At 44.4% G+C, this 24,484-nt stretch overlaps 1 protein-coding gene across 1 annotated transcript; it reads left to right on the forward strand.

Annotated features, from left to right (window-relative positions):
- The first annotated feature begins 305 nt into the window (after positions 1-305).
- Positions 306-23,871, forward strand: tnrc6bb.1 (trinucleotide repeat containing adaptor 6Bb.1). The gene is made up of 21 exons (XM_080722913.1): positions 306-613; positions 3,574-3,661; positions 4,124-4,145; positions 5,061-5,477; positions 5,633-8,581; positions 8,913-9,065; positions 9,600-9,790; positions 10,467-10,529; positions 11,275-11,433; positions 11,734-11,871; positions 12,646-12,816; positions 13,216-13,350; positions 13,770-13,983; positions 14,475-14,630; positions 14,828-14,995; positions 16,372-16,518; positions 18,320-18,412; positions 18,675-18,890; positions 20,548-20,618; positions 21,578-21,717; positions 21,984-23,871. The coding sequence occupies exons 2-21, from the start codon at positions 3,605-3,607 to the stop codon at positions 22,570-22,572; spliced, it is 6,249 nt and encodes a 2,082-aa protein (XP_080579039.1). The 5' UTR covers positions 306-613; positions 3,574-3,604; the 3' UTR covers positions 22,573-23,871.
- The last annotated feature ends 613 nt before the right edge of the window (positions 23,872-24,484 follow it).

Here is a 24,484-nt window from a genome sequence, read left to right on the forward strand (position 1 = left end):
TCCTGACTGACCCAGTGCTTGGGAACCAGTGAAATGGACTATACGGGGGCCATTTGATTCAATGTGTACACTCTCAGCATTGTATATTGCATTTCTAATTTACTTTTTGGGTGAACATTGATGTCTGGTCTGCTCTGAACTCTGAACAAAAATGACGTCATGCTTTGGGTGAGAATACGCCCCCTGCTGCAGAACGCTGATATGCACCGTCCGCCCGCCTCCCCCCTCCCCCTCCCCCCTCTGATCAACAAGCAGCCAGCCTGCTGATGATATGCTGCTAGCTAAAGCTGCACGGAGAAGCAAAATGGCCGACAGTAAACTAACCGATCGTACAGCGTTTGACAGTCATCAAGAGGTTATGCATGTTTCGTTTACAGCTTGAGAACTTACATTCGCGCAACAAAAAAAAGGACATTTGCCTTCCCACGTCTTTTTCTATTAATTAACGTTTCGCCTTTCGGTGATGTCATTTCTTATTCAATTCAGCCTTGAACGCCTCGAAGAACTAGCTCGCGGAGCTAGCTGCTAGCTCGCTAGCCTGCTAGCCTTGTGGGTCTGCAAGATTTTTTTTTCCTCCTCTGCACAGAAGCACTTTATGTTTGTGATTCCTGAGGTGAGTTGTTTATGGTGCGTGTACTTTATACAGAACCTTCCTGTGTTCTCCGGTTCAAACGGACGTCCGAGGCTAATGTCAGATTATGTCACTGGACAGCGTTGTCGTGTTTTTTTCACAGACTTAAACGTTAGCCTCTTCGCATTTAGCCTTCGAGATGAGATGCACTGCACGTCACTGAAGTTCATCGTTTAATTACGTCTCGTTTATATTAACTTCGTCGCGTGAGCCTTTTTGATTCGATTAAAAAAACGAGGTATTTTCAATAGGGGAGAAGAAAGCGTCGACAGCTTTTTTCTAAGCCCCTAGTTGAAATACATACGTCATTTTGTGTCGAGGGCAAGAATGGCTCGCGAGAAATACTGTAACATACATGTATTATAAACCTATTTGAGTTAAGATGATGCACGAGCTACTGTTATAATATAGCCAGCAGGCAAGCGTGTGTTGCTGCGTGCTCCATATAAACAATGTCAGCTACAGAGTTGACAGCTACCAGCTAATAAGCTCGGGTGAACGTGATGTGAACACAGGGGTCGATCAATACAATCATCCTCATCATGTTGACTTTTGGACATTTTTTGGTCAAAATGTCATTTTCATTATTATCAGAAACGCCCAAAGGGCTGGCCCTGAAAGTCTGTAACTCTGTACAAATGGATCAGTTCCATTTGTGTTTGAGTTATTGGGATCCTTGCAAATAAAACGTTTTGAGAACCCACTGGTGCTAGTGGACTCGCAATGTGCCATAGTGTCACAGTAAATGAGTGTCATGCATATTCTGGAGACTTGAGATTCAGTAATTTGGTCTTTATTATCATCAAAATAACAACACGTGTAAAACAGAAAATCTAAACGTTGCCACGGACAACTACAAGGCCGAGTCTTTCCACCGACACATTTTGTCCGTGTATATTGATGATGACCCCTGTGTGAACATTGCAGCCTCCGCCATCACCTGGTAGCGCGGGGGACCGGGTCGGTACTGCCTGGCTGTCTGTGTCAGGGGGCCACTGAGCGGAGTGACACCAGCTGCTGTTAGCCCTCAGCTAACATTAGCCCCTCTGGTCAGCACAGGTCAAGAACCCGTCTGGTGGTTGTAGCGCTTCTCATACTTTTTCATGTCGAGGACCCCCAAATTGACACTATAGCCCGCGGACCCCCATTTGAAAAGATATGCCAGGGACCCCCGTAAGAAGATTTGTACGGCTCTAGCAGTGCTTCCCAAACATTTTAATTTCACAGACACCCAGTTTGACAGGCATTAGGCTACGGACCCCCATTTAATGTTATGTCTCTGAGACAGTTGTAAAATTGGTGTTAATTTAACTCAAAGTGTACAAATGGAGCCATACATACCCATAACCATAAGGATCCATTTGGTTCCTAACTATCATTTTGTTGGGGACCCCTGGAACTCCCTCAAGGACCCCTGGGGGTCCCCGGACCCAACTTTGATAACCAATGATCTATTTGTCGCTTGCTGACAAGAACGGACCTACAAGCTCACGACCTTGTAGATCTGTTCTGGTCGTTTAGCGAAACCGTTGTAGCCTACTATCTATTAGGCTTTTGTTTTTAAGGTGACAGTTACCCTGATTAAGCCTGGAAGAAATTAACTGTATGTGTGCCTAAATAATTTCTTGTTATTTACAGCAGCTAATATCCAAAGGGTGTCGTTGCCTACTGAAGTGATGTTGATGTACATTAGAGGATTACTACTGGAGTAATGTTAGCTCACATTAGCACTCGAGACAGTGGCAGCTTTGCTCATTATGTGCAGCTTAGCTCGCTGAAAGGGAGGCTGTGCACCTACTTGTAATTACAGCGAACTAAAGTGTGGAAGCCTAGACAGATTTCTCAATGAACGTCCTGTCAAGACAGTTAGCCATCTGCCTTAATGCATTCCACAACAGAACCAGGCCTTGCGTGGCTTGATTTTTGCATGTTCAGATCATAACGCTTTGCTTTCCACAGTGTAGACCTGAAGAAAATACAGTTTCTCTTCTAGCCACTCACTATAGCTTCCATCCACACAATCACTCATTCTGTCCCTTCTAATATGTCATGAATTTATCAGATATTCGCCAACCTAGTATAAATATATTATGTAAAAGAGGTTTCGCCAACCTAGTATAAATATATTATGTAAAAGAGGTTTTTAACCTCGATGTGACTTCCTGTGTAAATATTAAGGTTATATATTTATAGTACATTAAGTCTCTTATAACAACCTCCTGTGTTCACTGTTCTGGTTGTTGTAACTGCAATCGTTTGCTGTGTAATGAATTATGCAATGAGCAGAGCTAGGCTACCATGGACTGTTGGCAAGCCTTGTCTCTGGTTAACATTACAGTTCTTACAACATTAACTAATTGTGTAGAAGATGTAAGCCTGGACCTTACTGTCTATAGCCTGTTGTGATAGTAAAGTCTAGAAACAGACCATAACTATACGCTATTTCTATAAACAAATGTCTAAAAACATCCAGCAGCAGCACAAATGTATGCACACTATCGGCTGAAAAAGGTCATCTTCTGCCATTAGTGTACAAAGCCAGCAGCAACAACACATAACATGAAGAAAATGTCAGTATTTTCACTATAAAACAGCTTTTTTTCCCTTACAAAACTGCACACCAGATACTACCAGAGCAATGCGTGTTACCCTTAAAGTTACTTTGGCCAGAGAGATGCCACCATGCAGCAGCAGTTGATGTGGGCCACTCCATATACTTAATATGTTGTGATGTGCTTACTTCCATGCTGTAGGTTGTTATAGGACATTGTATTGCCTGTGTCCATACTTGAGAATTACTTCAAATTAGAGGCACTAAAGTCTGTCAGACCAAAGTAGATGGTGACACAGTCATGTTGATGAAACACATTGTATGTGCGTGCGTGCGTGTGTGTCATATTGCATAAACAATATTTTTTAATATAATCTAAATATTTTCCCAGACAGGAGAATCAGGAAAGGGAACAGCAGTTAATGGAAGACAAGAAAAAGAAGAAAGAGGATAAAAAGAAAAGGGAAGCCTCTCAGAAGGTAAAAAAGTTCTTGAGCCAACCTTTTTTTCCCCTAGAAAAATAACTGTTAGTGATCTTGCGCAGTTCTGATAGATGAACTAACCAAGAGGCTAACAAACACTTTGTATAGCTGTATAACTGATTTCTTTTAATTCATTAATTTCTCTTTATTTTGCGACACATTGGTACCAACTGTACCAACTACTAGCACTTACATGACTAAGTTAATTAAATGCAAGTGTTTTCACATCAGCCTTTATAACTAGAATCACTCACTGACATTGTAAACGGGTCCATAGTGTGACTTGACGTCACAGACTTCACTGTGATGTAAGTAGGGTGAGTGATATTTCTTTCTTGGTTATTTTTAAAAAGTCAAATAATTGCTATAATATAGTGTTTGTTCTATAACAGAGGTCTCTATGTGAATTTGCATATCATATTGCTCACTAATTGCCATTTGTGATTTATTTAATTTCAGGTGCCAGAACAGAAAATCAAAGGTAACTTTTTTTCTCTTCTTACCTTCCTTCCTCTGTTCTTGGGGGTGGTAGTGGCTGCTTGGGAATCAGAAAGTTCACGGTTCGATCTCTGGCTCCCTCTGGGTTATTGTCAAAGTGTCCTTGAGCAAGACGCTTACTGCTCCTGATGAGCAAGTTGGTGCCTTGCATGGTTTCTTCTGCCATTGGTGTGTGTATGAATGTAATTCACATTGTAAAGTGTTTTGGATAAAGGTGCTGTATAGATGCGTTTTTACCAGAAGAAGAATAATCAGTATAATCTTCCCTCTTTTTAGGCATGTGGAATAAATATTAATGTATATTTGTTACCAGACGAGAACAGACGAGAACACATTATTACAGCGTGGCACCAAGGGGCCACTTCGAAAAGAGTCTGTCTATCCATAGCTAATTACAAACCACTGGACCGATCTTTGCCAAAGTTCTTGTGGACGCTGACAGTAGGCCAAGGACATTGAAAAAATATTGTTTTCTTTTTTCTGTTGTTTTAGAACTAATATTTTAGACTGGAAGTCAACAGATTGGTCTTAAACTTGTTCAATTAATTGAGATTACTGATATCATAGTACTGACTGGCCACATGATGTCAGAGATCCACAAGGAAGCCATGCCGTTATTAGACCCAGTCTTTTTAGTTGGGGCACTGTCCTGAGAGAGTCATTGGAAGCAGAGGACAGGTTGGTACCTGAGAAAATGTCCAGTATGCTTATAGTCTTGTACCGTTGGGCATTGGAGCAGTTATGACTTTGTTCAAGGGCACTTTTCAGCAGTTGTAGGGGAGAGGGAAAGAAACACATAGGCAGTCACATACTGCACCCACACACTCCTTCACAGTTTACCATACTTGATGCTAATACAGCTCCATTTTGATATTTCCGTACCCTTTCCTGTATACAGTGCCAGAATCAGCCAAGCCCTCCTCTACCCAGCCACTCGCCACCCCGGGCTCAGCATCCCCCAGCCCTGGCCCTGCTCCCCCCTCGTCCCCCTGTCCTGTTGCAGCCGGGGTTTCCGCGCAGGTCCTTCCCGGTGGTGGGAACAATGCAAAGCAGCGGGCTGCTGTGGCCACCCGACAGCCCTCCTCCTCCTCTGGAAGCCAGACCTCGCAGCAGCAGCAGCAGCGCTACATGCCCAGGGAGGTGCCCCCAAGATTTCGCTGCCAGCAGGACCACAAAGTGCTACTGAAGAGGGGCCAGCCACCGCTGTCCTCCATGTTGCTGGGTGGAGGAGGGGGTGGGAGTGGCCGGGGAGCCACCCCACCTCTCTCCTCACAGGGAGGTGATAACCCCAGTCCAACCACAGCTGGAGCCACAGGTGAGTTGATTGTGCAGAGTAGAAAGATCTGCTAAGAGAATTTATTGTTTAGTGCTTTTGCTATCATGACCATCCATAGTCAAAAGTAAGACCAGTATATTATATTTTACTTCTCATTGGAGAGGACAACTAACTATTTTCTTTTTTTCAACCAGATCCCAACCTGGATTCATCTTCTCCTTCACCCCCAAACTCATCCTCATCATGTGTCGCTGCTCTGTCGTCTTCTTCTACTACTTCAACTTATGCAAATTCCACATGGGGGGCAGGCTCTGGCAGCCAGCCCTCCTCTCAGGGCTGGGAGAAGGTGATTGTGGACGGGACTGACCTGGAGGAGTGGCCTAGCATCCTGGGCGGGGCCAAATCGGGTTCTGAGGGGTTGGGAGGGGGACGAGAGCAGGATGGCCCCCACAACAGCAGTGCCTCATGGAGTGAGAGAACCATCCAGCAGAAGGGAGGAGGAGCACCAGGAGGAGGAGGGAACTTGGACAGTCCCTCGCCGCCTCGCTCCTCTCCTCCTTCCTCATCCTCGCTCAATGAATGTGTCCAGTCGGGTGGCGTGTGGGGCTCCTCCTCTTCTCAGGCGGAGGCCGGAGCAGCAGCGTTCTACAATTCCAAAGTCTCCCATCTTCTTCCTGGGCCTCAGGAGAGCCCTGTGAGTGGTGGCAGTGGGGTCCCTGGTGCCAACTTTAACCCCAACACCAACCCCTCCGCCTGGCCCGCCCTGGTGCAGGATGGGACGTCGGCTTCGACAAGTGAGGGCCTTCCTCTACACTCGTCCATCACTTCATCTTCCCCATTCTCTGCCAGCAATGCCCTTGCCACGACTCTCCCTCTGTCGTCTGTGAACCAGGCTGGCCTCCATCAGCAGCAGCACCTTGAGAGGGTTGGAGGAGCCAGGGAGGGAGACTGGGCAGGCCTCGGGCCTGAACTGGGATCAGGAGGAGGAACAATAGGAGCAGGACTGGGACCAAATCAAGGAGGTGGAGATGGGATGGACTCTGGGGTTGCAGGTGTCAGCGGAGGAAGCAGTAATCTCTCTGGTTCTTCACCGTCCTCTGCTGCAGCCTCTTCTTCTTGGAGAGCCATGCCGCCAACCTCCTCTGACCTCAATTCAGGTGCCTCGCAGACTGATGGCTGGGGTGGTGGGGGAGCACAGGGGCAGGAGGGCAGTGTATGGGGCTTTGGTAGCCAGGGGGAGAAGGCAGGGTCAATAATGGGTGACAAAGGGTGGGGCAGAGGGAATGATGGTAGCTCAAATACCCCAGTGGTATCTCAGGGAGCTTGGGAAGGAGGGGGTTCAGAGCCAGAGTGGAGTGGTGCAGGAGCAGCAGCAGCAGGTGGAGGAGGAGGTTCTAGTAACCCAGCAATAGGAAACAGTGGAGGGGGGAGCAGCAACAGCAGCAGTAGTGGAGGTAGCGCAGGTGTTGAGGGTGGGGTTTCCCAGGATTCTAGCTCTCCAACATTTGCATCTATGACAAGAGCTTGGGACAATCAAAAAGGGGTGGACAGTGGGGATGTAGGAGTTGGGGAGTGGGGGGGTGGAGCTGGAGGTAGACAGGGAGGAGGCGTTAGAGCAGGAGGAGGACCATCAACCTCCAGCGGTGGAGGCTCCGTGACAGGGAGTGGCGGGGCTGGAAGTGGAGGTGGAAGCGGGCCTCACAATCAGAAGCACGAGCAGTCCTCCTCTGGGCCTGGGCGCCATCAAGTTCAACCCAACCCGACCCCCAATGCTGAAGTGGCCTTACAGAGCATGCTCAGTCGGTCTGACCTGGACCCCAGGGTCCTCTCCAACACCGGCTGGGGTCAGACCCAGATCAGACAGAATGTGGCCTGGGACTTAGACACCAAAACAAAAACAGGAGGAGTGGGGAACAGGAATGAGAGAGGCATTTCATCTGCTTCTTCCACATTGTCATCTTCATCATCCATGAACACTACCACTAGCCGTGGCCCTGGGTACCCGCCTAACCCTGGTTCAATGACTACTGATCCATCTCTTGGCACCCACATGGCCGGCGGGAACTCTGGTTCAATGAGGGATTCACAGCCTGCCCGCAGCCCACAGATGACAGGCGGTGTTATCAGGAAGCCTGGATCACCAGTGGGTGATTTGGAGGGCAGCCAGGGAAAGGTAACTGGAGGCTGGGGAGAACGTCCACCCGAGAGCAAGGGCAAAGGATGGGGGAGTGAAGAAAAAGAATGGGGAGATCACAGAGGAGGTGGACCAGCTGGTGGAGGAGGAAACTGGAGGGAATTTGGAGAACAGGGTAGTGGTTGGGGAGGTGGCCCAGAAGATAAAGGGACAGGAGGATGGAAGGAGATGGGGAGAGGAGAGGCAGGCGGCTGGGCAGCACAGAGAGGAGGAGGAGGAGGAGGAGGAGGAGGAGGAGGAGGAGGAGGAGGAGACTGGGGACAAAGGGACTCCAAGCCTGGAGGGGGGTGGGGAGATGGCAGAGGCAGAGGTGGAAGTAACTCTGATGAGGGTTCCTCCTGGGGTAACCTGGATGAGGGAGGCTCTCAGAGAGGAGGCTGGGGAGGTGGAGACGTGGGTGGAAGCAAGCCTCCCCAGGACTGGGGGGGTGTCAAACCCCACAACGCAGCAGCACACTTACCAAACAGCCAAGTGGCAACAATGAAAGCCCCAAATCAACAGCAGCACCAATCACAAGGCCAGCAGCCACCGGGAGGATCCATTCAAGGAGGGTGGAGTGGTCGGTCCGGTATCAGTGGTGGTGGTCCACCATCCAAGAATCAGAACCAAAGTTCAGGTTGGACCACTGGCCCGACCCCTCAGATCTCCGGGCCGTCCGGGGGCAGTGGTGGGGGTGGTAGCAGTGAGCCCCTGGAGCCCAGTGGCTGGGAGGAGCCCTCCCCTCAGTCCATTAGCCGCAAGATGGAGATCGATGATGGCACTTCAGCCTGGGGTGACCCAACACGCTACAACAGCAAGAATGTGAATTTGTGGGACAAAAAGAATGCCCCAACAGGCCAGGGTCACAGCCAGCAGGGCCCCCCACCACCATCCATACAGCAGCAGCCACCAAGAAGGCAGCAGGGGATGCAGCCAAACAGGGACACGAACCCTGGCAATGCTGGAATGGGTAAGATGCAATCTATTGTGATTCCTAGATGGGGTATAAAGTTGGGCTTTTGTTTCCAGAAAATGTGAAATGTCTGGTTTGTGGAGCAAAGTTACAAGTACTTAATAAATGCATTTGATGTTTACTCAGGAAAAGTATTACTAGCCGGTTATGATACTCACCATGATGCCACCATTCTGTAACATGAATCCCCCAGCAGAACTTAAGGACCATGTCAAAACTGCTAAGGCTTTAATCAAATAAGACATTTTGAATGAATTGGACGAATAATGCGCAATCTTGCCCCATTATTAATTGAATTTGAAACCCTCAATCGTGTCCATGCCTCCAGGTCCAGGCATGTGGGGAGGAGGTGGACAATCTGTCGACAACGGTGCAGCTACCTGGAGTCAGACATCTGACCAACCATCTGCCTGGGGAGACCCGGATGAACCTGCAAAAGCCTCCGGCTGGGGGAATCCCTCAACTAACATTAACAAGTCTGGTAAGAATAGGACAAAAGTAAGGATAAACATAGAGCAGTAAATGAAGGTCGATACAAAGGGTGATGTAAATGAAGGTCGATACAAAGGGTGATGTATAGCAAAAAAAGCTATACATTTTAATAATCTGAATGATATCAACTAACTAAATTAAGACAGTCTTGAAATACATCTCCTTCAATGTCACACATTTTTACAGCTTGGCTCGGCAAGAGGCTAGCCGTGTAATGTGTCTATAACCGTGTGTGTCTAATCTCGCAAACCGCTGGACCAATGAACACCAAACTTTGTATGCACCCTGTCAGTAGGCCACAGAAGTACATTTTTTCCCCTCACACATTTTATACATAAAACATATATTAAACTTGAATTTAATAATATAAATCAATTGACATGAAGTCCAAGATCCACATGGGAGACATGCCGTTTGTGTGTGGATTTATGATAATTCCTTAATTGATGACCATCCAAACCAAGTTAATTTTACGCTTCTTTTTGTCTGTCTCTCTCTCTCTCTCTCTCTCTCTCCCCCCCAGGCTCCAAGCCAATGGAGGGTTGGGGAGGTAAGGGCGAGGCATCTGTGGCAGCCTCCCGTCACTCCAGCTGGGACGAGGAGGATGACGGGGGTGGTGGCGTCTGGAACAGCACTGGCTCCCAGGGAAGCAATTCCTCCTTCAACTCTGGAGGCTGGGGCCAGGGGCACGGGGTAAAGAGAGGGAACATGAAGGTAGGGGGGAAAACGGGGTTTCTACTTCCCAGAACACGCATAATCATTTTATAACAGTGTTATTCTAGTTGTTTATCTTGTTGAAAAACAAAACAGGCGAAAAGTTAGATTTTATTTGGATTATTATTGTAATTTATAGGTAGATAGATTAGTTTGTTTATTTTTCTTTTTACCCCATGTAGTGATCTAAAGCTGGGGTCGTCAACGTTTTCAGGGCAATGATCCCTTAGCTGAGAGGGAGATGAAGCCCTCTACATGTTGTATAAAATTGTGTAGCAGATTTTCACCGATTTCATAGATTCGTAGACTTGTTGGATTCATGTTAATGTGTTTCTTCAGACGTTTAACCACATACATTGTCGATACTTTGTATCACTTGGTACTTGGTCCGCTCTTTTTTTTACCTCAACAACAAACATATATGCCGAAAATAGCAGATCTACAAGCGCTCAACGCCTCACGCTGCGAGACACTGAGAGCCTGTAGATCGGCTATTTTCACCAAAGTTCTCCTCAGAATAGGGATGCGAGGGTACAAGTTGTTCATCTAAAAGAATGATCCTATCACACAAAGATTTGGCGGCCCCCCCTGTAATAACTCCGAGGACCCCCTAGGGGTCCCGGACCCCCTGTTGAAGACCCTTGATCTAAATGTGATTTTTCTGACTTTGTTACAGGGTGGAGGAGGGGACAACTGGATGGGCCCGATGTCACGACAATTCTCAAACATGGGTCTCCTGGTAAGATTGAAAACGTTAACTATTTGTATTTACTGGTTCCTAATACTAGACAGGAAACGGCAGATTTCCATGTAAATGTATTTTCCTCTTTAGAAACATTTGAGATTAATCACATATAAAACTGGTTAACTCTAGTCACTGAAAATGACTAGAGCCTATATGCGTCTGTGTTTCGAGCTTGTGGATCTGCTACTTTTGATGCTTTTGTGTAACGCTGCAGTATGATGTGTAGGGTATTTATTTACAAAAGAAAAAAGGTTTCTGCACAACAGCAACAATATATAAAAACTTTCTTAGGAATTAGAAGACTTTCAGGTCGAATGGGTTAATGAACCAATTATAATATAATGTGTCCTCACTAATGCTCATCACTGAAGAAACTAGCTTCAGTCAAATAAAAAAAGTTTGTGTATTTTGTATTTACTTGATTGCTTTATGTATGTAAAGTGAAATGTTCTTTTCACATAGTTTCATATTTATACTTAACATTTTGATCTATCAAAAAGTTATTTGTTTATTTAATTTTTTTGTGTCTTCATCAAATCCTACGTTTTCCTAATTGATGTCAAGATTTATTTATTTTACAAAATATTGGTCAAAATAGCTGCAAGTGGTTTTCTAGGACACTCCAGAATCCGGAACCTGGAAATAAAAAAGAATTGCATCAGTCCAACACTCTGACTGCACGAATAATGCCTGTTCCATAAGTCTTTTTACCAGTTGTACTAATGAAAAACCTTCATAGGGTGATGACCCAAGTGTTGACAAGAAGATGGAAGGAGATAAGAGAGGAATGAATGACTATAATGGAGATATGCGGAGAGGAGGAAATAGAGGAGGAGGCTACCGCATAGCTGGTTCCAAAGAGATGGGTCCTGGTGACATGGGGCCCTATGGGGACAAGGTATGGACCTTGTTTGTTGAACAGGGTTTTTTTAAATGCTGGAAATCCCTTACTATGCTTGAATTCAGAATGTTTTCTTTAAATACAAGACTTCTTGAATTATTGTGCTGGAAATGCTTGAATTGTGTTGGTCTACTATTGTAATTGATGTGGCTGGTTGACTTTCTCAGCTCACATTTCCTGACAATTTGAGCTACTGAGGGAAACGGACCGTTACTCAGACGTGCTTGAATTGTGACTTTCGAGTGGTACTTACATGGACATGGATTTAATCCTATTTACATTTATTCTGATGTGTAGATGGGTACCCATGGTGTGTTTGGCGGCAGTGGTGGAGGGATGCCTCAGCCTCGAGGGATGCACCAGCCTGGCATGCATCCCATGAACCCTGCCCAAGGGTTACGTGCTCAAGTGCCTCATCAGTTCCTGTCTGCTCAGGTCTGTTGTCTGTTTGCTTTCCCCTCTGCAGTTTTGGATTAGGATAAATGTGTTGTCTGTATTAATTTGGAAAGACTTAGTACAATTGGGCAATTACCTCAGCATTTGGGCTGCACGAAGAGTATTAGAATATTGTGTAATACTTAAATCTAAATGTCATTGAAAAAAAAAAGAATATTGTGGCCTATATTTAAACCTTTTTTTAAATATATATATTTTGCCTTCACTACATTTTTCAACATTATGCTCAAGAATGGAGTGCCTTAGCACAACCAAGATGTGGATAAAGGACGACTTCACCATTTTCAAATCAATCTATATATTCACTAATGGACATACTGTTGTGTCAGTCTCGTGGTCTTATGATGTCAGCCATCTCCATATTTGTGAAAAGTTAAAACTTTAATTAAATTAATGGAGGTTTTATAAATTAAACTATATACAGTATATAACGTATCTCTTAGCAAAGTAGCAAGCATGCGTGTCCTGATGAAGCTAGTCGATTTTACATATGGCCCAAGTGCGTGCCACCAAAACTGGGAGTAGCACAGTAAAAGAAGTTGACTTAGGAGACGATGGAATAAAGTTGGACAAGTACTATAGTCTGGTTGCCCTGCAGAGGCAATCACCCACAAAAACAAACGTAGCATTTTATCACAAGGATTAGTGAAGAGTGGACTGATTATATAAAGATAGGTTCAAAATGGGTGAATGCGTTATAATTTGTTCAAAAAAGAACAAAATATATAAAATGTTCAATGTGACATGTTGCAGGTCCCGGGTCCAATGCTGAAGCAGATGCCCTCACCTAGTGGAAGTGTGGGTGGAGTGGTGGGTGGAGTAGGAGGTGTCGGAGGAGTTGGAGGGGTGTTCCCACCCCAGTTGTCCCCACAGCAGCTAGCAATGCTCAGTAACATTTACCCCCAAGTCCAGCAGTTTCATCTGGTGAGAGCTTATATGTCGATTGATTTTGAATTGATTGGACAGACAGACAGATGGATGGATGGATGGGTGTGTGTGAGTGTGACTTTTAGTAGGATGACAGATTGATTGATGGAGTGAGCTCCTATTTGTTTAAACTAAGATGTTTGGTTGTGTCAGAAATGTGTAAGTTTCCATTTCTGTCATGTCATTATACCTCTTAATCACATGAAAACATGGCAACTCGTACAGAGGTTTGGCTGTGTTTGTGTACATGAATACACACAGCCATTCCAATCCAGTATACCTTAATTTCAGTGTATTGCTCAGAACTGTAGTCTTAGTCTTAGCCTATATCTTGAGTTATTAAGCTACAGTATATCATTTTACCTCTCCTTCCTCCATTCTGCTGCCAACCCTCAGGCCTGTCAGCTCCTGCTACAGCAGCAGCAGCAGCAACAGCAACAACAGCAGCAGCAGCAGCAGCAGCAGCTACTGCAGAACCAGAGGAAATTTCCCCAGCCCCAGCCTCTCAGGCAGCAGCCAGATCCACAGCAGGTTGGCACACGTTATGTTCTTAGAGAAGGAAACGATGTTGCCCTGGAGCACTTTGGGCAACTTGCTCAAGGGCACTTCATTTATCCGGTGCTCTTGCCAAACATTGTGTCAACAATCAACCAATGTCTTTGTAGACTTTTTGCAACATTGTGCCTTTATTCTGCAAAAATAGATGTTTTAAGTATTGTGATCCCTTTCCACTTATACAAGGTTGTATTGTCCACATGTGTCAGAAGTTATAGCTAAGCCATCTGAATGATGCAAACAGTTTACGTTAGTCTACGTTTACTGTGCCATATTTGTGACTTTTTGTTGTAAATCTCCTAGTTCCTTGTTCTGTACCGTACGTAGAGTATAAAGGTCCCACTCTGGCCTACTCTAATATATTCTCCTTTCCATCCTTTCATTATCATCCTCAGCTCGCCAGAATCATGGCTATTCTCCAACAGCAGAGACAGCATCAGCAGGGTGGTGTGGCTGGTGGAGGCGCAGCTGGAGGATTGAGTTCCAAGCTGTCTCCCTCTCACCTGGGTGGAGGTGCACCCAAACAGCCCATGGTGGATCCCCTGCCGCACCCTGGAATGGGTGGCACTTTGTCAGACCTTCATGCCAAAACACAGGGCATGTACTCGGGTGAGTCCAGTGGGCAAGTTAAGGTTGGCTCTCTCAGGCACAACAGTCAGACATTGAGACACATCTACTTTGTAATATCTAATAAACCTCTGCCCCACTCAGCAGGACACCCACAAGGAGCCATCTATAGAATCATATCAATTCCATTTTTCTAAACGGTGGCGGATAGCTCTTTCCTCAGCAACCATTTATAGTGACTGCACATATTTTACCCACCAACTAGATTTAGAAGACTGTCAAATTGTAGATGTATGTAATTCTGGCAGTGGATAATATTTATACAGTACTTTTATAGAACCATAACACTTATAGAACTTTAGAAAATGTAAAAAAAAAAAAAGCACCAAATACAATGGTAAAAGCAGGCCTCTTGACAGTTTGTATGGTACTGTAAGAGCATGTATGTGCAAGAGTGGAATACATTCATATTTAATGTAAATGGGTGGAATGTGAAACCTAGACGTTATGTGTTTTTATTTCTCCTTCCTCAGGTCTTGCTCCTGGTGGCAACCTGTCAGGACTGGAGCTGGGTTCCATGGTGGGAGGGATGAAGGATGCAGGTGGACAGCAGTCTCGTTTTAAATGGATGATGGAGGGACACTCCCCTGCACCATCGCCCCCTGACACCACCATGCTTCACAAGAATGGTAGGGTCAGCAGATGGTGTGCTATGTACCATTTTCCTCAAAGCCAAGATTCATTTGTGAGGGTTCACAGCTTACAACCCGTCTTGGATTATTATTGCAACTGTAATTGTTCTCATTCATGATTATCTGTGAAATGTGCTTGACACATTTATTCACATCAATCTATTATAACTTATTTCTGTCTTTCGCTCACCTAGGCCCTTTACCCAACCCTATAAAGGCGAGAGGAGGCTCCCCGTACTCTCAGTATGATCTGCTGGGGGGGGATGGTTTGGGAATGCCCCCTCAAGGTCCTGCGGACAACTGGCACCGAACCCCTGGAAGCAAGATGGCCACTAAGCCTGGCACATCCAGCTGGCCCCCAGGTAACAACTTCGTCAGCTTTGCTCTCACCTTACCACCGTTATTTTCTATTCACGGCTTCAGCTATATATTGTACATAATATTCTAAATGGGTAATTATCCCATTAATGGATTTATTATTAAGGATCTGTTTCTTCTAACACTTTGTTCCCAAAGAATATATATTTAAAACTATTTGCTGGAATTTGCTGTGCATCTTGAAGAACCCTAAACCCATAAAGTCATGAGTGACCCGTGACCTTAAGCATAAATACTCTTATCTGTTCAGATGTTTTCTCATAATTTAATAGGCAGATTGCAGGACAAATGCTAAGGATGGTCGTGGCCTCTAGGGGGCTGCTAGAGTTTGAGATAAATTTCCACCGGCCTAATATTCATTCGTTGTGAGCCATTCTTTTATTCTTGATCTTCTCAGTTGTGGCTTTTTTTGCAGCAATTAAACCATACTGTTGGCCTGATTCAAGCGGTTAACCGGACACTTGGGCTGCCATAGTTTTGCCATAACTAATGTAGATTAACTGCCCTGTATTTGGTGGTGGCGTGCACACGGCCGTTCAACGTCTTGTCTTGTTTATTTAGAACCCCATTAGCTACTACCTTAGCAGCAGCTACTCTTCCTGGAGTCCACACAGAAATACATTACATTACAAAACATTAATATGTTTTACAGCACAATATAAGAAACTGTTAAAAAACTTTAAAATACAACCAGCTATTGCAAATGCAAACCATAGATTGTTGTTGAAAGACTGCTCCAAACGGAGCATCATCAGTCTACCTGATCTCCTAGCTCAGGGATGTCAAACTCAAATACACAGTAGGCCAAAATAAAGAAATTGGTACAAGTCGAGGGCCGGACTGGTTCAGTGTTTATTATTGAACAGCAAAAAAGTCATTTTCTTTCGAAAATCATTGTCTCTTAATAGCAAGATAAATGCAAAAATTAAACTGCATGCATTAAAAACTGAAAATAGTCATATGAGAAAGTAAATCAAAATCAGTTGTATTCATTTCTATGCCCTTACATCCGTGAACATGTACTCTGCCTCCCACCTGGCTTGAAAACCTGTGTTTTCACCATTCGTTTAGCCATTTTTGGGGAGAGGGGTAGCTGAAGGTTGACCACATGCGATATGCTTCCGCTGCTGATGAATAGTGAAGACGTAGGATTGTGATACTTGCCAGTGCACTCGCAGTGCATTGTGGGACTTGTAGCATTATGGTGGTGCGTGCAATATACCAGCGGGCCAGTTCTAATAGTCATTAAATATGATCCCGTGGGCCAAAGATAATTCATTCGTGGGCCTGATTTGGGCCCCGGGCCTTGAGTTTGACATATATGCCCTAACTCATCAGCTGTCTTTGTTGTTGTTGACAGAGTTCCAGCCCGGTGTGCCCTGGAAGGGGATCCCGAGTGCTGGAGACCCTGAATCTGACCCCTACATGACCCCTGGCAGTGTTTTGGGATCCCCCGGACCCCCCAACCTCAACGACTCCGACCACCAGTTACTGCGAGACAACACAGGTACAATTTGATGTATAATTTTAAGCTGTCTGACTGTTGAATGAAGTTTTACTACAATGTGTTTCACAAGTTGATTTTTATTGTCAGGTTTTTCTTTCTTTTGTATGATGTGGAATAGTCAAAATATTCGTATCGTCCATCGTCGGCCCAATATTCGTCGATTGAGAGTCATCATCATGGCACAGTCGACCGTCTCCAGGCAAAACACTGCGTATGAGCAATGCTGCGCCTTCTATCTTGTTGTATGCAAGATCATTATTAATATGGATCTATAAATGTTTATTTCACAGAGGTTGCAGATTCCAATCAAATAATTACATTTGTTTGTTAATTTATTCTCCATCCACATCGGTTGCCTTCTTGACAAAATGAACAAATCTACAAGAGATGCGGCAATCCACACACCTTGCATTGCGAAGTGCTGATGACTTGCAAATCTGTTAGTTTTGGGAGGCAATGTCCGGTCTTTGTAATGGAGTGAAGTTGTTGTCTGTGTAATGGAGTGAAGTTGATGACTTTTAGTGTTATTTTGGTTTTCAGCACAATCTGCAGATAATAATCCTCCTGATTAACATTGGTTTGCTTCAGTATTGACATCTACCTGATGACTGTAACATCAGGTAGATTGGTACTTGCATTGGTACTTGCATGTGCTTGCAGTTCTGAACCTAATTACCCACAGTTTTCTTTCAATGCCCTGGTTAGTATTGTTGTATGATGCGCTCAGGTGGTGCGGTGGTAAAATGCCTGCCCACCATTGCAGAGGTTGTTGGTTCGAATCCACCGTGGCGCATTCGGCTTTGTCGAGTGTCTGTGGAACACAATTTGGCCCGTTTTTGGGGGAGGGAAGACAGGTGGGGAGGGTGATATATAACTGCATGTAATCCAATGGGCTGAGTGGCACCTGTCAGCAGGGAATGTAGGGTGGGAGGAGTAGGACGAAGGCTCTACTTCCTCCAGTGGGGGCTTCTCACTGGCAGGTGACTGGCAGCAGTGACAACACAGAAATGTGTGGGGAGGAATTTAAAATATTTTTGTACGATCACTTCTAGTACCGTACTGTTGGTTCTTCCAGGCAAGTCTGCTGTGACTTCAGTGAGATCCATTTGCTGGCAATCGATACAGTCCCTGTTCTCTGGGACGCCTCTCCTATGGCGAGTCACGGATGGGGTCTTTAGGGGGTTTTCAATGGTACTTTACCAGGGGGGTGGCCTGGAAGCCTGGTTATTGGTCAGTGGTCGTTGCTCAGCTATAGATAGTAACTATAAAGTGAGCATCCTACGTTGTGAACATCGGATTTCTGTCCGGTTGGCTACTATATTTTACTTCACACTCTAATTTACATAATCTTCTGAAGATGGCTGCTCCGATAATTTGAATTGAGTTTATAAACTTAAAATGTGCTAATGTCTATTCAAATAATTACGATAAAAAATATTTTAAATGTTTGTCATCGTGTTGCTAGATGCAGTTGGCTGGAGCATACTCTTTAAAGCTACCTAGAGTTTGAACATTTTATCAAACTCTGGCCCCTGTGCCATCATGGCATGTCATATCATGCTTCCCGAATGACTATTATTATATTACAATGACAAAATACTACAGGTTACGATTGGTGCACATGTATACCGTATCAACCAAAAATGCTCTCACATTACATTGAGCCTTGTTGTTATGACAGTCCTTTCATCGAACTGTTGAGTTTAACTTGTCAAATATCTAATTCGGCAGATAACCGCTTTTATGATACTTTGTGAAGAGGTGTGCATTGTATTGTTATGATCTGTCTCTGTGTCTGCAGGGCCAAACCCCTCCCATAACACCTCGCTGCCTTCACCTGGTGCCTGGCCCTACAGTGCCTCAGACGGACCCCTTGGCAATGCACACAGCACAGGTATTCTTGATTCATAATTTCTCCCTCTTTCTCTCCACTATTCTCGTTATTTTTCACTTTGTTCTCCGGTAATTCCCTGGTCAATCTACCTTTCTGCATTTCTTCCCGTCTAATTTTGACACTGGCTTCAGATCTTTTTCCTTGAACACAAAGCTGTGCTTTGCTAGATGGAGCTAATATGATTTGGCCAACTTGTGTCCTTCCCCCTTTCTGTGTTGTTTATGAAAACTCTCTTGCCCCCACCTCCCCATTTCCTCTTCAGCAAAATACTCGGAGTACAAACCCAGCTGGCCCCCAGAGCCCATCGGACACAACAAGATGTGGAAGACCAATCGCAACAGCTCCCAGCTGCCACGCCCCCCTCCTGGTTTAACCAGTCAGAAGCAGGCCTCGCCTTCCCCATGGGGCAGTGGAGGCCCACGAGTGGCCAGAGGTTGGGGAGGGGGTGGGGCTAGCCAAGACTCCAGATTTGGGCCAGGTACTGTTTACAACTTCTGATGAAACTCTGGAAAAGATTTAACCATTTCATAACGACTCACAAATCAGTTTCTAAATGCTTTGCTCCAATAAGAGACTTGTGGACAATCTCCAGGCTTTTATTGCTAAATCGAGTGGAAACGATTAAGAGTTCATTGCAGAACCAATACAAGGTTTTGAGTGCTGTCCTTGATATTGGCGGTTTATCTGTTGATTGATTTTCAAAACAGTGGGCGTAACTTTGTTAGCCGTTTCCTTTTTCTATTAATATTACTACTACGACTACTACTACTACAATAACATAAAAAGATGATGGTTGCTGGTGAAAATAAGGTAAAAACACTGGGGAGAAAATAAAAAAATGTGTCAGAGGCGGGTTATTTAATACCTGGCAGTTGATGTGTTAACTCATTCTGTGCCAATGACTGCTTATGATGTTTTTTTTCCAATAGCCCTGTGTGCCAATGACGGCTTATGACGGTTTTTGTGTTTTTTACATAGAAAAAAAAAAAGAAAAAAAATCTTTTTTTTTTTTTTTTTTTTTTTAAAGATGTCAAAATGACCTGAGATCAGAGAGATGCTTTTCTCTGTTTGTGTGTTCGCTCCCTCGTTTAGCTGATTGAGAAAATGTGTGTTCATGTGTGTCCATTCTAGTGGATGGACACTTTTTGGAGCTGTGTGAAGCACAGGCTCCCTATACGTGGCCGTGTGGGTCTGTGTGTCTGTCTGTCTGTCTGTCTGTCTGTGTGTGTGTCTGTATGTAGCCTGAACTTCCTAAACTTCGGCACGCCACTAGTCCCACAGTTTTGCCACCACACACTCGCGCCATATGTCAAATCGACCGGCTTACTCGGGAATCGTGGGCTATTACTTTTCTAAGAGAAAGGTTCTATAGTTTAATTGATATTAATTTATTAGTGAATTAATTTTCCCCATTGACTTATAATGGGAATCGCAAAACCTCACATTCAATTATTTGTCTCTCGCAAACCATAGGGGCTAGAGTTTCAAGACTTGGAGAGGAGGTTCATAATGATTTCAAGGATTAAATAAAAAATAATTGTGTCATTTGGCCGCATGGTGGCGCCATAACACCCCACTTTACGTTTTGGCCTGTAACTCTTGAACCGTAGGTCGGAAAATTAAAAATATTTTTTCCCTGGATTCCTTGGGTCATGACGCATCTCCCCATATAGGCCACGCCCATTTGCGCCATGATAGATTTTCCGCCATCTTGAATTTTCTCCAAAACACACTTTTTGCTCCTTTTCCTACATATTTTCTTCAAATGTCACAAAAATCGGTACACATGATCCACACACACACACACACACACACACACACAGCTCCACTTCACACGGGTGTGATTTTTTCATTCAAACAGCTCTATCTCTGGAACCATTTGTCCGATTGACAAAATTCTTTTTGCCACTGAATCACAACAACTGTGTCTGTTTCTGTGGGGAAAAAAATTATAAAATAAAAATCATTTTTTTTTCATTGCATAGTAAAGAAAAACTCGGCACAGCTACCTTGGAGCCATTTTGGCATCTGGCACAGAATGAGTTAATATCCTACTCATCTTTGTACTTGACTTATGTCTTGACTAGGGTTGCCTTTGATCGGTCTTAAATACATCAATGTATTTCTCTCAATAGGCTCAGCTTGGAGTGATGGTGTGGCCACCAGAAGCAGCTGCTGGTTGCTGCTGAGCAACCTGACCCCTCAGGTACAGAGGGAAGAAAGTGGGGGATAGATGAAACTCTGAAGTGCACAGCAGCCAGGCTGAAAAACTTTAAAGCCTGATTTCTTAGACCTTACATTTTCAGAACACTTTTACAAGATGCAAAGTTCCATAACTGTCAAGCCTAAGCAATGTACTGTGCCTCATTTCGTTCTCCATATGAAATTAAAAATGCTAGAATTTTCAACGATACACAATTTACTGCATTCGGTCACATGAGTGTCCCCACTGGTGAACTTATGAGCTGTGGAAGGAAGACAGTGAAGCAGTTGAGAGGAGAAATGGTGACGGGAGCATGCAGTGAAGGCAATTCAGAGTTTTAATGTTCTCGTGACCTATCAGTGGAGCAGAATTTACAGCTGCCATAAATGAAAATGGCCGCCCAGACATATCGGCCTGGGGTTTGAATTTCAAATGTGCTAAACCAGGGGTTCTCATTCATCAACATTCCTCTTCAGTCTATCTTATGCAAATAAACAGAATCATGCGTGACCCAGCCTTAATTGGATTGTGAAGTTGGGTGATCCATTTAATAAATTAGGGACCGTGCGACTGACTCTGGCATGGAAGGACTGTTCTGGGAAAAACAGGATAGAATTCTTTTAATTATGCAGACTAGACTAGTTTTTTTCCCCACTTTCACTTTTTCATTAGAGTAATACACTTGGGCTTCATTTCAGTGTGCCTACACACAGACACCCTGTCACTTCGGCGGTAATGTCAATCTGTCTGTAAATTTGCAATCTCACTACATACTTAATTGACACACGCCTCTTCATCCACATAAGCATTCTTGCATAAGCTTCCTGACCTTCTCTGGCCCTGTCAATCAATGGCTCGATGCTAAATACAATTAATATTTGTGTAATTCATAACTCGCGCACATCCATGCAGGGAAAGCAAAGTTGCACTTAACCTGAATCCAGCTTTATCTTTCACTACAGATCGATGGTTCCACACTGAGGACTATCTGCATGCAGCATGGTCCCCTGCTGACCTTCCACCTTGGCCTGACCCAGGGCAGCGCTCTAATTCGCTACAGCAGCCGACAGGAAGCAGCCAAGGCCCAGGGTGCACTGCACATGTAGGTTAATTCTAACTAAAGTAAACCCATCTTTTTACACTTATTATAACACTTACTATTGAACATGCAATGTTAAACTAGAATGCAAAATGACGACTTGATAGAGATCATCCATCACACTAGGCTAGTGTGGGTAATGCAGTCTGGGTCTAGAATAATACGCATTGTTCAGCTGCCATAATACACAACATGCTAAAATCGATTTCCAAATTATGATTTAATTTCATTACATTAAATAACACTTTTTTTAATTTACTTTCTGTCAGGTGTGTTCTGGGCAACACCACAATCCTGGCGGAGTTTGTGAGTGAAGAGGAAGTCGCTCGCTATTTTGCACATTCCCAGGCTGGAGGGGCAGAGGGGGCCAGCACAGGAGGGGTAGTGGCCAGTGGGACTCAGGGGTCATCTGCAACAGGCACTGCTGTGGCCAGCAGTGGAGGCAGCTCCCCAGGAAGCGAGCGTGGCGGATCTGGGACAACTACCGGGGGGAATGGAAACGGCAGTGGCAGTGGAGGAGGAGGGGCTGTTCTTGGTAGCGTGGGGTCCTCCAGCACTGGCTGGCAGAGTTTGGATGGTACAGGCAGTTCCTCGGACACCTCTTCGGCCCAAGGACCCGGGCTGGGTATATTCTCTCAATGGAGCACCAACGGAGCAGGGGAAGGAGTTGGAAGTACAGGGGCAGGAGGTGTTGGGGGAGTGGAGCCTGGGAGGTCTGGACTCTGGGGAGGGGTGACTGCGGGCTACCCAAGCAGCAGCCTGTGGGGGGCACCCCAACTGGAGGAGAGGCACCAAATGGACAGCCCTGCTGCTCTGTTGCCTGGTGACCTGCTGGGTGGAGGGACTGATTCCATCTAAAGAACCCCCTTCATTTCTAAGTATAGGTTTAGACACACTGACACAACATACACTGGGAAACACGTGTACTTACTATAGCACATACACAACACAAACATCCACACATTTACATGGTATGCATATTAATGTACTACACAGACACACACACACACACACGCATACATACATGATATACATAATGTACACACACATATTGCAGAAATGTGACATGCTTACACACATTCTCGTGGCCAGACTTAAGCTATTATATAAACAAATGCAGGGACTGTTAGATGTGTATACGGCCTTTTTCCACAGATGAAGATTTCAACTGCTTAGACTTGAACCTGAAAAAAAAAAAAGAATGAGAAGTTGGTCGGTCTGAAAGACTGACTCGACTGGATTGCAATGTGCTTAGTAAAAAAAATAAAAAATAAATAAAATAGGGGACTTTTCTCAACAGATTTACATACACATGCACACACCAAATTCAGACGAGCCTTTAGACAAGGTGGGCACTGTAAACAACATTACCTGCATCGTATAAACTTAAAACTACTACATGATGTGAGGTGAACGTGCAGTTTCCATTCATGTCCCTTAACATTAAAAGAGACTGAATTCAAACACATGCAAACACACTGCTCCGATTGACGACAGAACTGTATCTTACTGTGTATGTTAAAGTTTGTTTTTCTGTTTGTACGTATGGTTGTTTTATTATTTTTCAAACAGTGGAAATTGAAAAATGTCATTTTTCCTTTTTTTTTTTTTTCAAAATGCTGACCTCTTACTGTTGTATCTCTCCCACGCTCTCTCTCCCCTTCTCTCTATCTTATCTCAATCACGTTTGTTACTGTTGCGATGATAATTGTTGAATTGCTGGCAGTTTGAGGCTACGTTGCATTTCTCCAAGTGTGTGTGGGATACTGGGCACAGTACGACATGCACAGTATGTGAACGTGTGTGTGAGTGAGAATGAGACCAAGTTAGTGGATAAACCACCGCCGCCGCCGTGTGTGTGTGAGAATGATAATTTTATGTGCGCATGTTACTGCCTGTCGTAAGTGTGAGCGAGGCTGCTTACTATACAGAAGGTCTATACAAAAACATGTTTTTGAGTGCATTCGGTATACTGCTGATTGTGTGTTCAAGAAATATTGGCACTAATGCTTTTTTTTCTCATTTTAAGTTGTGTGTTTTTTAGCAAACTTGTCTTTTTTATCGTCCGACTTGCAATAAGATAAAAAAAGGAACATTTTAATGACACAAAGAGCTGAAGGCATACGTGTTTGAGGAAAAAGGACATGCCAAATCTTATCAAACTGTGTGGATTGGGTGGGAGGGGTCGGGCGGGGTTGTTTACAGATGCATAATAAGAGTTACCGTACGTTTTTATGTTTTGTTGTTGTGTATTCGTTTTAAATTAAGACAGGCTTTAACACTCCTGTTCAGTGTTTTTCGTTTTGAGATTTTACAAAGGAAAAAATTTATTTAAACAAATGAGAACAAGATTAATAATAAAGATGAAAGTATTGGCTTCTAAATGTGTTGAGTGATTATTATGCAATGTAATGTGAAACCTTAATAGACTGAACAAGCAACTTATAAACTTGGTTCAACTACCATGCTATGTAGCACAAAAAATATATTCTACACGATCATACTTATTGGTGTGAGTTCAAGTATGTGTTTGCTTGGAGAATGTTCTTGATGTCAAATGTGTGCATGATTGTGATGTTTGATGTAGAGTAAATTCAGTTTGTGTAGCTCCCATCTGTACCATGGGCCTTCAACAGGGTGTCCTAGAGTTATAACTTGTCACGGTCACCAGGGCCTCCAAAATCTTGTGTGATGGGAATTTAGTTTTTCACACCACAAATGCATTAGTGCTGTGAAACAATCTATGGAGCCATCAAAGCTCCCATGTCAC

This window comes from Nannobrachium achirus, assembly GCF_963921795.1.
Source record: "Nannobrachium achirus genome assembly, chromosome: 4".
Lineage (NCBI taxonomy): Eukaryota > Metazoa > Chordata > Actinopteri > Myctophiformes > Myctophidae > Nannobrachium > Nannobrachium achirus.